This window comes from Arvicola amphibius, chromosome 1 (assembly GCF_903992535.2).
Source record: "Arvicola amphibius chromosome 1, mArvAmp1.2, whole genome shotgun sequence".
In the NCBI taxonomy this organism is placed as follows: domain Eukaryota; kingdom Metazoa; phylum Chordata; class Mammalia; order Rodentia; family Cricetidae; genus Arvicola; species Arvicola amphibius.
Window position 1 is genome coordinate 121,976,449 of NC_052047.1, and position 13,949 is coordinate 121,990,397.

The 13,949-nt window shown below is 43.2% G+C and overlaps 3 protein-coding genes across 9 annotated transcripts in view; 1 reads left to right on the forward strand and 2 right to left on the reverse strand.

Moving 5' to 3' along the window:
• Positions 1-261, forward strand: part of Rexo5 (RNA exonuclease 5) — a 57,403-nt gene extending 57,142 nt beyond the window's left edge. For 6 of the 7 annotated variants that reach the window (XM_038326340.1, XM_038326381.1, XM_038326397.1 and 3 more), the window contains one exon: positions 7-261. In XM_038326340.1, coding sequence (XP_038182268.1) covers positions 7-88 — 82 coding nt within the window. In that variant the 3' untranslated portion in view covers positions 89-261. The remainder of the gene's footprint in view (positions 1-6) is intronic. The other variant, XR_005285039.1, reaches the window with a different exon arrangement.
• A 5,154-nt stretch (positions 262-5,415) lies between these two features.
• Dcun1d3 (defective in cullin neddylation 1 domain containing 3) lies at positions 5,416-12,653 on the reverse strand. The gene is made up of 2 exons (XM_038346193.2): positions 12,223-12,653; positions 5,416-10,224 (listed from the first exon to the last, which is right to left on the reverse strand). Exons 1-2 carry the CDS (start codon positions 12,651-12,653, stop codon positions 9,741-9,743), a joined length of 915 nt encoding a protein of 304 aa, XP_038202121.1. The 3' UTR covers positions 5,416-9,740.
• Position 12,654: 1 nt separating this feature from the next.
• Positions 12,655-13,949, reverse strand: part of Dnah3 (dynein axonemal heavy chain 3) — a 235,906-nt gene continuing 234,611 nt past the window's right edge. Inside the window, exon 58 of the mRNA XM_042055422.1 lies at positions 12,655-12,758. Coding sequence (XP_041911356.1) covers positions 12,741-12,758 — 18 coding nt within the window. The 3' untranslated portion in view covers positions 12,655-12,740. The remainder of the gene's footprint in view (positions 12,759-13,949) is intronic.

The following is a 13,949-nucleotide window of genomic DNA, read 5'->3' on the forward strand; positions in this document are numbered from 1 at the left end:
TTGCAGCACTTTTGAATTACACCCTGGCCTAGGACTGATGAAAATAAAAGAGGAAGAGGAAAGTGACCCCCCGGGCCCGGGAGTGTGAATCTCCCCACACTTTCCAAGTATCCCTTCACATATAGAGAATGTGACTAGGCTTTGGCCCTTCAAGATGACGGCAAGTCTTTCCATCTAGCAGACACATTTGTTAAAAAGTTGGGATACCAGCCAAAGTATGTTGTCATGTGTAGAATTTCAATAAATGCTTAAAACTCAAAACATTTCCTCCTCTTAAGGCATGCTGAGGGGGAAAATGAGTGTTTTGTGTCTGAGTTTATTTATACAGGTACTGATTGATTGCTGTATCACTACCATTAAATGGTATTTACTGCAAAGACCAAGAGATAAAATCCAACCAGTCTGTCAAATTTCTGTAAGTAACTGGCTAAACTGTTGACTCTCTGGCATCTGCTATAAAGTTAAAGGCGGTGGTGGGGTGTGTGTGTGGGGGGGGGGGGAGGCTGAACTAAACATCTGGCAAGAGAAGAGATAATGGAAGACTTATCTTTGTAGTTAGAACCCATTTCCATTCTTAGAAATACCTTTTGGGGGATACAGCTGCAGAATCACCCTTTACCAGCAGGTGTCCCCATCACACCAGGGCACCACTTAGAAACGGGAAACTTCAAAACTCAGGAGGGAAAAAAAAAACACCTAAGTTTTAAGGTGACTAACTAGTAACACTGTTGGAAAGATGGGACACAGATCTACAATTACAAACCTGATAGATACTAAATGCTCCAGAGAAAGTGAACTAATCTGTCAGTCACAGCTAAAACCTTGCTTTCTACACTCAGATCCTACAATTCCACCAAAGAACTGAAGATGCTTGTACAAAAAAGTGCACAAAGTAGATGCCACAGGGTTATTACAAAGGAATGAGTGTGCTGTGCACATGTGCCCCTTCTAGTCCCAGCTTTTAAAATTATTGGGTTGCTCAATATAAGTTAAATAGTATTAGTCCAGGCACAGAAATGCTAGTATCTCATATAAGTATTATTTTGCTTTTTGAGACAGGGCCTCACTATGTCCTGGAACACTATGTAGACCCTGCTGTCCTTAAATTCACAGAGATCCATCTGCCTCTGCCTTCTGGGATAAAAGCCATTTGCCACTGCACCTGGCTCTCAGAATTTAGTTCATAGTCATACATGTACATGTGTGTATAGGACTACAGAACAGTATTATAGTTTTGATTCCTGCTGCATAGGGGAATGTACAAAGCTATGCATAGGATTGGAACCAAGCCTGGAATGCTGTGTGCCAAGATGTTAACAGTATTTCTCTCTGATTAGTGGAACTGGCAAGTCAAGTTTTACAAAATGTGTTGATGTAAGGTTCTATTCTAAAAAACAACAAAAAACCCAGGCAGGCTTGGTAGTGCACACACTCTGGAGGCAGAGGCAGGTGGATCTGAGTTCGAAAGCCAGGTCAGTTTATGTAGTGAGTTCCAGGTCACTGAAGGCTACAAACCCTGTTTCCTTAGGAAAGAATAATTCTGAAAATTTAGGATTGGGCACTTATGGCAGTGTTCAGTCCTTAAATGAAGCCTCTGTAAGATTGGGCTGTAAGTGGAACCAAGCACCAGAGTTTGATTTGAGATCAACACACTGCTTCCTGAAGTCCCTCTGTCAGGAGGAAATGTGTGTTGTGCCAGCTTGAGCTTCCTTTCCAGCTAAGCTCTAAAGCAGTGGAGCTCAATTGATAGCAACAGCTCCTGCTGAGTATTTGGGTCATTCTGAATCCATTTCCACAGCTGTATAAAATGAGGAAATACATATTTTTAAGAATTATTAGCCGGGCGGTGGTGGCGCACGCCTTTAATCCCAGCACTCGGGAGGCAGAGGCAGGCAGATCTCTGAGTTCGAGGCCAGCCTGGTCTACAAGAGCTAGTTCCAGGACAGGCTCTAGAAACTACAGGGAAACCCTGTCTCGAAAAACCAAAAAAAAAAAAAAAATTATTAAACTTCAAAGATCTAGCTTGTGGAAAATGTCAAGAATAGTAGACTGTGAACTATTTTCCTGAGACCCTATTTAAAATGGGGAAATCAGTACCTACTTCATGGTTGTTAGGAAGATTAAATTAGCAAAAGTCCAGCATGAATTGTGCTCAGTAAGTGGCAAGCATTAGGAGACTTTGCAAAGTGTTGCAAGAAGCTATTAAGGCTTTCTGAACTCAGCAAGGCTATTTCTTTCATCATGGATGAGGCTTTCCCCCTGGGCCCCAACTGCAGAACTCAAGAAATGAACCTTCAAGCCTTCAAGCCTCAGACTTCTGCACACTGTGTTCTTCCAGCTGATGCTCCCACCTTTTGGAAACCAAAGCTGCCAACTTGGCCTCTTGCAAAACACACATTCCATTCATAAGTGCGTTTGTGCATTGTTTCTCCCACACCCTTCTAGGCAGCCAATGCTGAGCTGGGCTGCCAAGGCAGCTGCCTGAGGAGCAGTCTTAGGGAAAAGGCAACACCAAGGGAAAAGGCAACTGGAGGTTTCTATGGAACTCTTGATTTGGGTTTGGAACTCCTGTGCTCAAAACAACACTAAAGCCACATTTGTTTTTATTTCCTTGGACCTCTGAAAAAATAAATAGGGAAGTCAGTGTAAATTGTATCCAACCACCCAGAAGCAATGACAGTATTTTACAAGCTTAGATTTTTCTATCATTATTCATATTTTTAAAGTAGCTACATAATATACTGTCATAACTTATAGTTTCTAAACCACGACTGTTGATTGAAGCTACAGACTGCGTTCTTGCACATACACACTCAGCAAGCATCTCTTAAGAAAAGCTACTGTACTGATGCATATTGATACTTAGTTCTTTTAACTACAAAAAGATTCCACTGTTTACCCGCATAATTTGTCTCAAATCTTTGCCAGCGTGCTGCATTAAAGAACATTTTCATATGTTTAATTACTATTTTCTTGAGTACCATTTAGATTGACATCTAACTTAGAAGCTTTTTGGCCAGATTTTCTTCAGCGGGCTGTATATTTCTGTTACCTGGTGTGTTGGGAAGCCAACTACTTTTCCATGTTGATTTTTTAAGAGCTTCTTGTGGATTAATATGTTAGAAACATTTAAAGTGTTTCTAGTCTGCTTTTTAAGACATAGAAATCTTGTAATTTAAAGTTCCGATTGATCCAAGGATCAATGTAAGTAGCCAATGGCAAGGCCTGTATATCTCTAGTGATTTGACCTCTATACCTCCTAACACCTCGGCATATAGTATTTTTCGCATATGTAGATAAATTTACCCAATTATCTACCTTTGCTTCTTTTATAATTTGGGTCAACACCAAGGGCTAGAGGGATAACTTCTAGAGCCAAGTCAGCTATCTGCTTTGAGGACTTGAACTGAAGACAAGAATTGAAGACTCTTCTCTATCCCTCTGAACTACTTTTTAGCATACTTTCTTGGTAGAAGTCCATTCCATATGCAATTAGCTCATCTGGTAACTGTATAAAAACTACTTGCCAATCATCTAATTGAAAATGGATTTTATCTGCTTGTAATCCATCCAGCGTTGTTAACTGCACCCAAGTTGGCTATCTTCCATTCCACACTGCTACTCTCCAATCTGTTTAAGTCCCTAGCTGTGCTTAATAGAAGGGACAAAGCCCGGAAGTAGTTAATGGGAGGAGTGTGGAACAAGGGTAAAACTACACAATTTCTAGGGAATATCAAGCTTATTAAGACCTTTCTAACTGAACGCCTTTTCTGATCCCCATCCTGCACCTACTACATCTTAGAATATACCAAGAGGCTAGGAACCTTTAGGAACCATTAGCACTTCCACCAAAGAAATGAGCAAGATGGCTAGTCAGTGCCATTGTTGAACAGACAATAACCAGAAAAGTACAAGAGAAGGACTAAGGGGCTTAAGTCTAGAAGTTAAGAATAGGTGTTCTTGTTAGATTTTTTCCTCTCCTGAAGATGGGAAACAAGAACCCTAAGAGATACATACATGGACGCCCCCCGCCCCCAAGGGGAAGTAAACAAGGATCTCCTTATTAAATTGGCAGCATGAGGGGAAGGGGGAGGAAGGTAATAGTGTGGGGAAAAAGGGGGCAGGGAGGACATGAGGGATGAGGAAATCTAGTTGGGTAAAGGACAAAGAGGGAGAGCAAGGAAAGAGTTACCTTGAAAGGAGTCACTGTGGGGTTAGCAAGAAACCAGGCATTAGGGAACTCCCAGGAATCCATAAGGATGACCCCAGCTAAGAATCTAAGCAGTTGTGGAGAGGGTACCTAAACTGCCCTTCCTCTGTAATCAGATTGATGACCACCTTAATTGTCATCATAGAACCTTCAGCCAGTAACTGATGGAAACAAATTCAGAGATCAATGGCTAAGCACTAGGCCGAGCTCCTGGAGTCCAGTCACAGAGAGGGAAGAGCAATATTATTATGAGCAAAGGGGCCAAGACCATGATGGGAAAATCCACAGAAACAGCAGACTCAAGCTAGTGAGAGCTCACTGACCCCAGACTGACAGCTGGGGAACCAGCATAAGACTGAACTAGGCCCTTTGAATGTGGGTGACAGTTGTGTGGCATGCGCAGTTTGGGAGGCCACTAGCAGTGGATCCAGTATTTATCCCTAGTGCGTGAACTGGCTCTTTGGAGCCAATTCCCTATGGAGGGATCCCTTGCTCGGCCTACATACAGAGGGTGCCCTGGTGTCCTGCCTCAAGTGATATGACAGACTTGACTCCCCATGGGAGGCCTCACCCTGAGGAGTGGATGGGGGAGGGGAGAGAAGGTGAGGAGAAGTGGAAGGACAGGAGGGAGAGGAAAACTGGGATTGGTATATAAAATAAGATTTTAAAAAAAAAAGTTCAAAAAGAAATTCCTCTCCCAATTTGGCACAATAGAAAGTTGAGCCCTTTTAGGGAGCTTGAGTGATGAAGGATCAAATGTAAATGCCACACACTAAACTCTGCTCCCTGCCCCCCAATGTACCTAACATCTTTTTGGAGACTCTTAAGAGGGATGGTTGAACACTATGAGGTATCATAGGTGTTTCGTAGACTTTTTCTTAAATCCTAACAGTGATGGAGATGCCTTTATTTTGCAGATGAATAGAAAGTAAACTTAATCACTGCAAGCCTGATTAGACCTAGGGACATACACAGGGCTCACGATGGACTTTTTTCATGGGACTTGAGTGACTTAAGGTAAGAAAGACGATTTCAGTAGCAGGGACGGTGCACGGAGATGATCACCTGTGTTTGGAGCTGGGCTCCTGTCCTACATGGGTCCTTTCCCCACACAGTTAACATGGCACAGCATCACTGAAAAAGTCTTATAACTTATGCCTCAGAATAAATTCACTGTTTTTTGTTTTCTGCAGAAATATCAATAGTCAGGTAAACAAATTTATTGAATCCAACAGCAGATAACCTTCAAAATAAAAACAACAACAAAAACAAAAAAATACTGTAGACATCAAAGACAAAATGTGTATATCAAGTTAATATTCAGGGGCTATTTGAAGAGTGCAACAGTGCAGAGAATACAAAAGTATTACCTTTTGTCAAGTTTGTACAACCTCAGACAGATGCTGGTCACAAACCAAGAGGGATCCACAAAGGTGGAGGGTCACATGAGCAGTGGACTCATCACCTCAGCGGCTTAAGACAGGATATGTGTGATACCAAAATTTAACCAAGCCCTGTTTACCTATTGCTTCAAATTCCCTCTTCGAAACCTAGACCCATACTCAGTGCAGCAGGGAAGAGCAGTTAATCAGATTCTGAGGCCTGGGGACCAGTATTAGAGGAAAGGTATTTCTTCCATAGCAAATACAGTTGTGCTGAGAGAAAAACAGCAGCTGCTGATGGCTTCTGGCAATGCTTGAGATAGATATGTGATAGAAGTAGGTATCTGAGAGCAGGCTGGGTTTCCAAGAGAAACAGAACACTCCAACACTAGAATCAGAACTTGATTACTCAGCTAATCACACCATCTCAGCATCTGCGCCCAATGTTTAAGCATTATTCTTTTTAAAAGGTTGGGGGAGAGGCTGATAATCATCCCCAGCATGTAGTCCTGGGCCAACTGGTATGGACTGCTATTACAGCTTACCATGGGAATGTACTCTGAAGAGAGTGGCAAGAACTTCCCCTCTACATGACCCAGAAGGGAAGATCAATGTCACATGTCCTTTAAAAAGCCCTAACAGACATATTTTGATAACTTTGTTCGTTCAAGTATTAAAGCTAAATACTGCTTGAGTCCTTCAAGTAAGACCCTTGTCAGTTACCGAGATGTTCAAGTCATCACTAGCCATCCTAACATACATGGGAAAATAAGTCTAAGAAAGAAGGGGGAGAGGGGATCTTTTTAACAGTAGCTTTCTCCTGTCCCTTGTGTAACTGTATAGCTGGGTCTACCTGCTGCACTGAAGACCCCACTTGAAATATAGCAAACCATACATTCCAATATACAGACCTTTTGCTTCCTTAGTTTTTGGACTAGTCTTTATCTCAGCAACTTCCCACCAGTGGTCCAAGTACATAATCTATGGGGTCCCATAACCTGATCTGGCCCGAAGACCAGGCCATAGGAGACTGTTTCAAGCTAATACTATGTGCAGCTTAACTCGTTACTTTGTGTCCATCCAATATGAACAATACTGCGTTGCACATTTTCTGTTATCTTTCCCTTAGCCTAAAGCTGGCTGAAATTTGAATTTTCAGCCAGCTCTGGATTTTCTTTTATCAGATGGGTACATACAGGCTCTTGGACCCAACAATATACATGTTGGCACATCCGCCACAGTAAAGAGAGCTGCTGAGGCAACCCCCCAGAAGTACAGCAAAGTGTCATTATGATACATTCAAGTTTGGCAAGGCTAGGGGAAAGAATTCAATAGAGCAACCCCTTACCTCATACCAGCTTGCTAATAAATCACTAAAAATACCATGGGAACTCAAAAAGTTGCTTGCCAAAAGTAAGCAATTTTCCAACAGAATCTGTCTGTGTAGTAACGCTTAGATGTTGCAGAATTCCAAAATGGCACCCACATATCACACCTCCCCACATCACCCCAGTGTCACAAAGCTGGCTTACCTGAGGGGCAAACATTTGGCCTTCAGCCACTGCTGGAGCAAGCCTATCTGAGGGTGAGTGAAACAGAGGCTTGTTTCTCAGAACTGTTAACTACAAACCTTATACCTCGCTATGAATCTCTTGGCAAAGCAAACAAAAAACCACTGCACAGAGAACCCCAGGTCCCTCTAACTGTTCCTTTCTCTGGTTTCTCAACAACAGAACATTACAAATACAATCACAAATAATTTCTAAATGACGGGTTGGAGAAACTGAGCATCGGTCAGAAATCTACCCAAAGGGAAAGAAATCTAGTTCCTTGAGTCAGTCCATGGGGCTCTGACTGCCTCCCTCTCTTGGCACTTCCCTGCACATAAACCCTTTCTTACCCGGGACAGAAAGTCTTACCTACAACACTCCACTACTTCTTCCCTCATTGGACTTCCACCTACTCCAGCATTAGGAACGACTGGCTGGGTGAGATCTCCAAAGGCTGCCGTGTAGCTGTGCCCTGGGAAACTGTTGGGCCCCTGGATACTGACTTACTCAAGGACTTTGTCTTACTATGGCTAGAAGAAAGGAGCACACCTGGCCATCAGCCTCTTGGGCCCTCCAGGACTATCTTATGTCTGGGGCTGATTTTCAGGTTTCTTATCTGTGCCTCAAAAAAGGACAGTTGTCAGGCCTACAAAAACGCTCCCTGTGTCAATAATAGTTTTAAGAAATAGGACTGTCATCACCTTAAATAATCATCTTTATAAAGACAGGAGCCCAGAGCTGTAAGACTCATAAAGAACTCAAAGCATGCAACTCTTGCCCATGGCGAGAAACATATACCCAGGATTAGGGGTAGACTAATCAAGAGAGAAAATTCCAAATATTTAATAGACACTTTTCATTGTATCAAGAGTATAAATATTTTTGTAACTTTTATTAAAAGGTTCCCTTTTTAATCTGTTCCAAAGTATTGGAAGCTGAACTATACAAGCTCCTACCACCCACCTTCCAGTACAATTTTTTTGAGGATATTTTTTAATGGGAAATTATCAAGAGGGTCCTCTAGCAAACTAGGTAGGGCAGAGTCAGCTCCTCAAGCCCTGGTGGCAGCTTGACCAAAGCTGGCCTGGCAGAGTGAACATGTAGAGTCTAGAGAACTGGTTCCTCCTTCCTGTGAGCAAATTCATTCAAGTTCAGTGAAAATGTCCAAATTCATATACAATAGCCTCCATTTATGATTCTCCCTGGCATCTTCTTAACTACAGATCAAAGGCAGCTCCCTCTTTTATGGCCAGTTTTAGCAGACAAAGGAATATAGATACATATATGTGTATATATATATTTTATAAAGGTAAAATATATACATATCTTATATATGTATATATACATATCTGGGGGTAGGAGGAGAGGAGGGTCATGTAAACCTAAACAGTCATCACATTACCCCAAATGAGCTTGACATGAACAAAAGGATAATAAATAACTCCTGGGGGTCAAGTGATGACGTGGGCGCAGCAGAGAGGGGGAGGGCATACATTTAATGAGTCAATACACTTGGATAATTTGTTTGGCAGAGTTCAGGCCAGCCTCAGGCTTCTGCACTTGCCAGACAAGTAAGCTGATGATACTCAATAAAAACTAAAGGAAAAAAAAAAACAGTTTGAAGCAGAGTTCCATGCTATAGTTTTCTTGGTCAGCTGGCCGGCAGGCATGCTTTTCTCACCACCCAGAACGGAAACTTTGGCTCCAAGGCAAATGAAAAAAAAAAAAGAAAAAAGCATTTCCACTCATGACATGAAAATACAAAACATCAAAGAAAACTATCAAAGAAGTCTACTTCCAGCAAAACTGAGGTAGCACTGCTTTCTCTGCATTCAACGCTTAAGTGGTTTTCAGTACAATGTGTTCTAACAAAACAAAACTGCTCACTTGACTGACAGGTACAGCATGGTGATGGATAAATTAAACATGAAATGCAATAGGTCAAAGAAGGAATGGGCAAGAAGTGAGGGAGGTAAGGGCTTTGGATAAATTAGCTTAAAGGGATGGGTGGGGCGTCAGGCTGCAAATGCTCTTGACTGGCCTTGGCCCTGGCTCTCCAAGAGCTTCAAACTGTCTGGAAGTTAATGCAATGTGGCTAACAGTTAACACTGCTATTCATATCTGTGTAATTTTTTTAAAAAATAATTATTACAACCTAAATTCAACCATGTAAACAGCACTACACACAGTACAGACCTGCCCTGAAAAGTAATATGCAAAACTGAGATCTGGCACTGTGTCATTGTAATGTTAACTCAACCTAACAGTCCCTCCCCACCCAGGCCTAGACCCTCTCCCACAAAACCAAAACAAATCTAATACATTTGTGCAAGAAATGGCAGGCTTATTCTATCTGAAGGCTTCAAAAAAGGTACACAACATGTAGCCAGGTTCAAATATTTTGGGGGATTTCTCACCCAAAAAAGAAATAACCAAAATAACCAAAAAAATGAAGAAAGTGCCTAAAACATGATACAGCATTTTAGAGCCCTTTCAAATACAAGGCAGAGAAAGGTGTAAAGTAGAAAATATCCGGATCTTCAGTAATTTCCAGAAAGGTCCAATTCCTCACTTGGCTGCAGGGCAGCGGGCAGATCCTCAGTGCGGCTCCTCTGGACACAAGCCCTCGGGCCCTGAGCTGAGTGCACCTCTCCCCTCTGCTTCTCTTCTCCTCCGCTCCATTTCCCACTCCACAAAGGTGTCAAAGAGACTCGGCCAGGCCTCGTCTTCACTGTAGTTGCTGAGGTCAGGGCCAATCACCTGAGTGAAGTTGAGAAACATGTTCCAAGTGTCCCGGGAGATGCCCTTGATTCCCGAGGGGTTCTCTGTTAGGAAGTCTAGCCATTGGTCCAATACAGGAGGGTTGTTCTGGGTAAACACTAGTTTCCACAGGGCAATGGCTATTTCACGATGCAGTGATCGCTGCCCTTCTTCAGAGTCCAGGCCAAACTGAAATGTAAACCGGTAGAGATCCTTGAATTTATCTTCTTGTTTGGCTTCTGTTAAGAGGCTAGGGAACCGTGCACAGATCCCATCAATGCTGTCTGCACTTATTGCTTTACAGCCATCAAAAAACTCCTTCCTGCGACAGGTAGGAAAAGGTATGATTAATAAGTAAAAATGATGCCATACATGATGAGGCAAGACAGCACAGTAACAACAGCACAGTAACCTCCTGCCCTCAGGAGGCAGAGACAGGAGGATCTCTGAGTTCTAGGCCAGCCTGGTCTACACAGTGTTCTACAGCTAAGGCTCAATAGTCAGACCTTGCCTCGAAAATAAAGAGATATAGATAGACAAACAGAAAAAAAAAAAAAACAGCTCAAGAGATGGCACAGTGGATTGCACTGCCTGCTCTTCCAAAGAAGCCCAGTTCAATTCCTCTAACCCACATGGCAGCTCACAACTACTTGTAACTCCAGTTTTGGGGGATCTCACACACTTTTCTGGCCTCTGAGGGTACCAGGAATGCACACAGTGCAGAGACATACAATGTAGGCAATACACCCATAAACATAAACACATAAACGTGGCTTTGAGGGCCTGGCAAGATGGCTCAGCAAGTAAACATACTTGCTACTAAGACCTGAGTTTGATCCCAAGAGCCCACAAGAGAACCAACTCCCTCAAGCTGTCCTTTGGCCCCTCACACTCAAAGCATGGCATATGTGCATGCACACACATATAAAACCAAAACTGTGTAGTTTTTAAAAGCTTTTAACTATATTTGTTTGTTTCTATTGTTTTATGAGATAGGGTAGCCCAAACTAGCCTTGAATTCTTTACCCTTGTACCTCAGCCTCCTGAGGGCTGGTTTTATAGACATGTACCACCACGCCCAGGTGTGTGCATTTTTTAACATGTATACAGCACTTTGCACTTTATAACATGGTTTCACACTTATCATCTCAGGGACTGTACAGGTTGCTCAAGTGTGAGGCATCTGATCTACTGAGTTTTGAAGTCCATTCTGCCAGGGCAGGTATGGTGGCTCACGCCTTTAATCCCAGCACTCAAAAGGCAGGCAGATCCTGAAGTCTGAGGCCACCTTGGTCTACATATCCAGTTCCAGGACACTAGGGCTATATAGTGAGACTCCATCTTTAACAACAATAAAAAATTAAAGTCAGTTATTATTCATAACCCTGCACTCATCAAGTCATGGCCTGCCACGATCCTGCCATATCCTTATATACAAACAACCCCAATATGGATACATAACTATGACAATTTGTACAACTCCCTCTTGACAACTGGGGCCAGCTGTCCTCGCTGCACACAGGCCTAGCTGCAGAGGTATATTCCAGAGGCACTTACGCTGTGGACACTTAATGCCCGACAGATAAATATCGAATGAGTGAACTGACATAAAGGAACAAGTGACAAGTTCTGAGCAGCTATCAGTGCAGCTGAGCAGCAACTGAGCAACAGGTTTCACACTGCTTAGTCCTTATTAACTTCAGGCAGAGTGTTGGCAGCCAGAGTTAGGCTGCCTCTTCGTGCTATGATAAATACAACTATGACCTATCAATCAGGCAGTGCTTTATTCTATGAGGAAAAAACCAGGACAGCACATGGTACATGTCTATAATCCCAGTCCTTGGAGGCTGAGGTACCAGGGTAAAGAATTCAAGGCTTAGCCGGGCAGTGTTGGTGCACATCTCTAATCCCAGCACTAGTGAAGCAGAGGCAGGTGGATCTCCGTGAGTTCAAGGCCAGCTTGGTCTACAAAAGCTAATTCCAGGATAGCCAAGACTGTTACACAGAGAAAGAAAAAAAAAAATGAATTCAAGGCTTTATGGAGACATACATCCCTATTGAGAAATCTGTTCAGTAATTATGCTACAGTACCAGATGTGGTAAAATAATAATAATCCCTAGGAGAGTCTAGGGAGTTCTCTGGATCAGAACTACAACTCAGAACACTTAAGTTTTAGAGAAAATGGGCAGAAAGGAGGGGAGACCACTTGCCCCAAACCTGTGAAATCAGCCCAGTTCTGCCCTAGCTGGTACTACTACCCAATGTCACTTTCTTTCTTCCTCGGTTCACCTGCTGACATGGAAGCATCTGTTAACTAACCTGGTGAATTTGCACATGGTAGCCGCCTGGAACTTCCAGGCCAAGAGCAGCACTCGAAATTCCGTAGGATCAACACACAGGTCATTGCAAAAGCGCTCCATGCCTTCCTCCAAGATTGCATCCTCCCGCTCGTCCTTGTAGCGCCTGAACAGTTCTTCCAACCTCTGCAAGGAAGACTCCTCAGCATTGGTCTTGGACTCCCTCCCAGCATCTCCAGAAGATGTTGGCAGCTGGCAGGCCTCAGTGGCAGCCTCTGCTTTCTTGGTCCCATTGACAAGGATATCCCCAGCTGGTTTGCCACAAGGTGGCACCTGTTCCTCACGGTGGCCAGCTCCCCGCCTGCTGTGTGACTTGCTGCTAGGGTCACGGTCTCCATTCTTGCTGCCCAAGGTTGATGAAGGATTCTTGCACTTGGTGACACACTGGCCCATGGTGGTGATGGCCTGGCCTCTAGAGTGGCCCCCTCTGGATCAGATGCCCTCGTTGCTGCTGGCCCATGTACTTCAACATGCCATCAGTTAGAGGAGCCAGCCAACCTGGAAGGAAATTATGTAACAGTCACCTATAAGCAGAGGAGTAGGCTAGATACACTCCACTCCACAACTGTCCAGTGACCACTCTATTTCACTTAGCTAACAATGGAAATGAGGGAAACTTAGCTAACAAGGGAAAGACCATGCCCCACCCCCCACCATTCCTGTAATTCATCTCCGTGGCTTACCCTTGGAAATAGTGGCTAAGGGATACATGGAGAACCAGCATGGGAAATTCCTAGAATCCTTAAAGTAGCTAAGGTTACAAGAGGCTGATTCATTTGCAGAACAACAGAGACTACGTTTCTGACAGTGTTTTGGGGATATATGTCTTGTCAACTTTGGCCTTCACATAAGAAAGCTATCGTGACCTGAGTTAAGCCAGAAGTTTATCACCTGGCTCTACACCAAATAACCTATGTGTTCAGATTTTAATGAAGATTGTTTCAGTAAGTCTTTTCTTCCCAGCATAACAAAAGCAACACCTTGGAGTATAAATTATCTTGGCCTGGTAGCCATGGCAGCTAATTGAGCAGAACAATACAGAAGTGGCTAAGTCTATGATAACAGTAATGGATGGAACTGGTGACACTCCTTAGTAGGAGTCCAGGAGAGTTAAAGGAACCTCACCTCACAGTAGCCATCCCTTCTCCCAAAATAAGGAGTGAAAAATTAACTGAAAGCAAGACTTCATGATGAAACTCCTACGAAGTCCTAAAAAGTAAGGTGCTGGAGCTGCTTTAAGGTCACTCATGCTCCTCAATAAGTCCAATAAAATACATTGTTTGGTTTGTCAGGCTGGATTCTGGTGGACTAGGGAGAAGAGGCCATATCCAAGCCACCTGTAATCTCATAATGGTCTAATGTCAAAACTACAAGCAGGGGCCTAGCCAACCAGTCAACTGAAATGTGTCTGATCCTTTGGATTCACACAGGTGCACAGTCCTAGCTCCGTCCTGCTCCACCCACCTATATGAAGCCTGTAGTCCAGGTACTTTCCCAACCTAGGTGTGTCTCCACACCCAGTACAGTCTCAAAGAGATACAACTGCCAGATTGAAAGACTACATTGAGCAAATTCTTCAGTTCGTATTGTTATAACTTAATTTTTATATGAACTGCTAGAAATTTGTGACAAAAGCAGAAGCAACTTCTCTAATACAGTCTACTCAGGGCTTGTTCTTAACTGCCAACT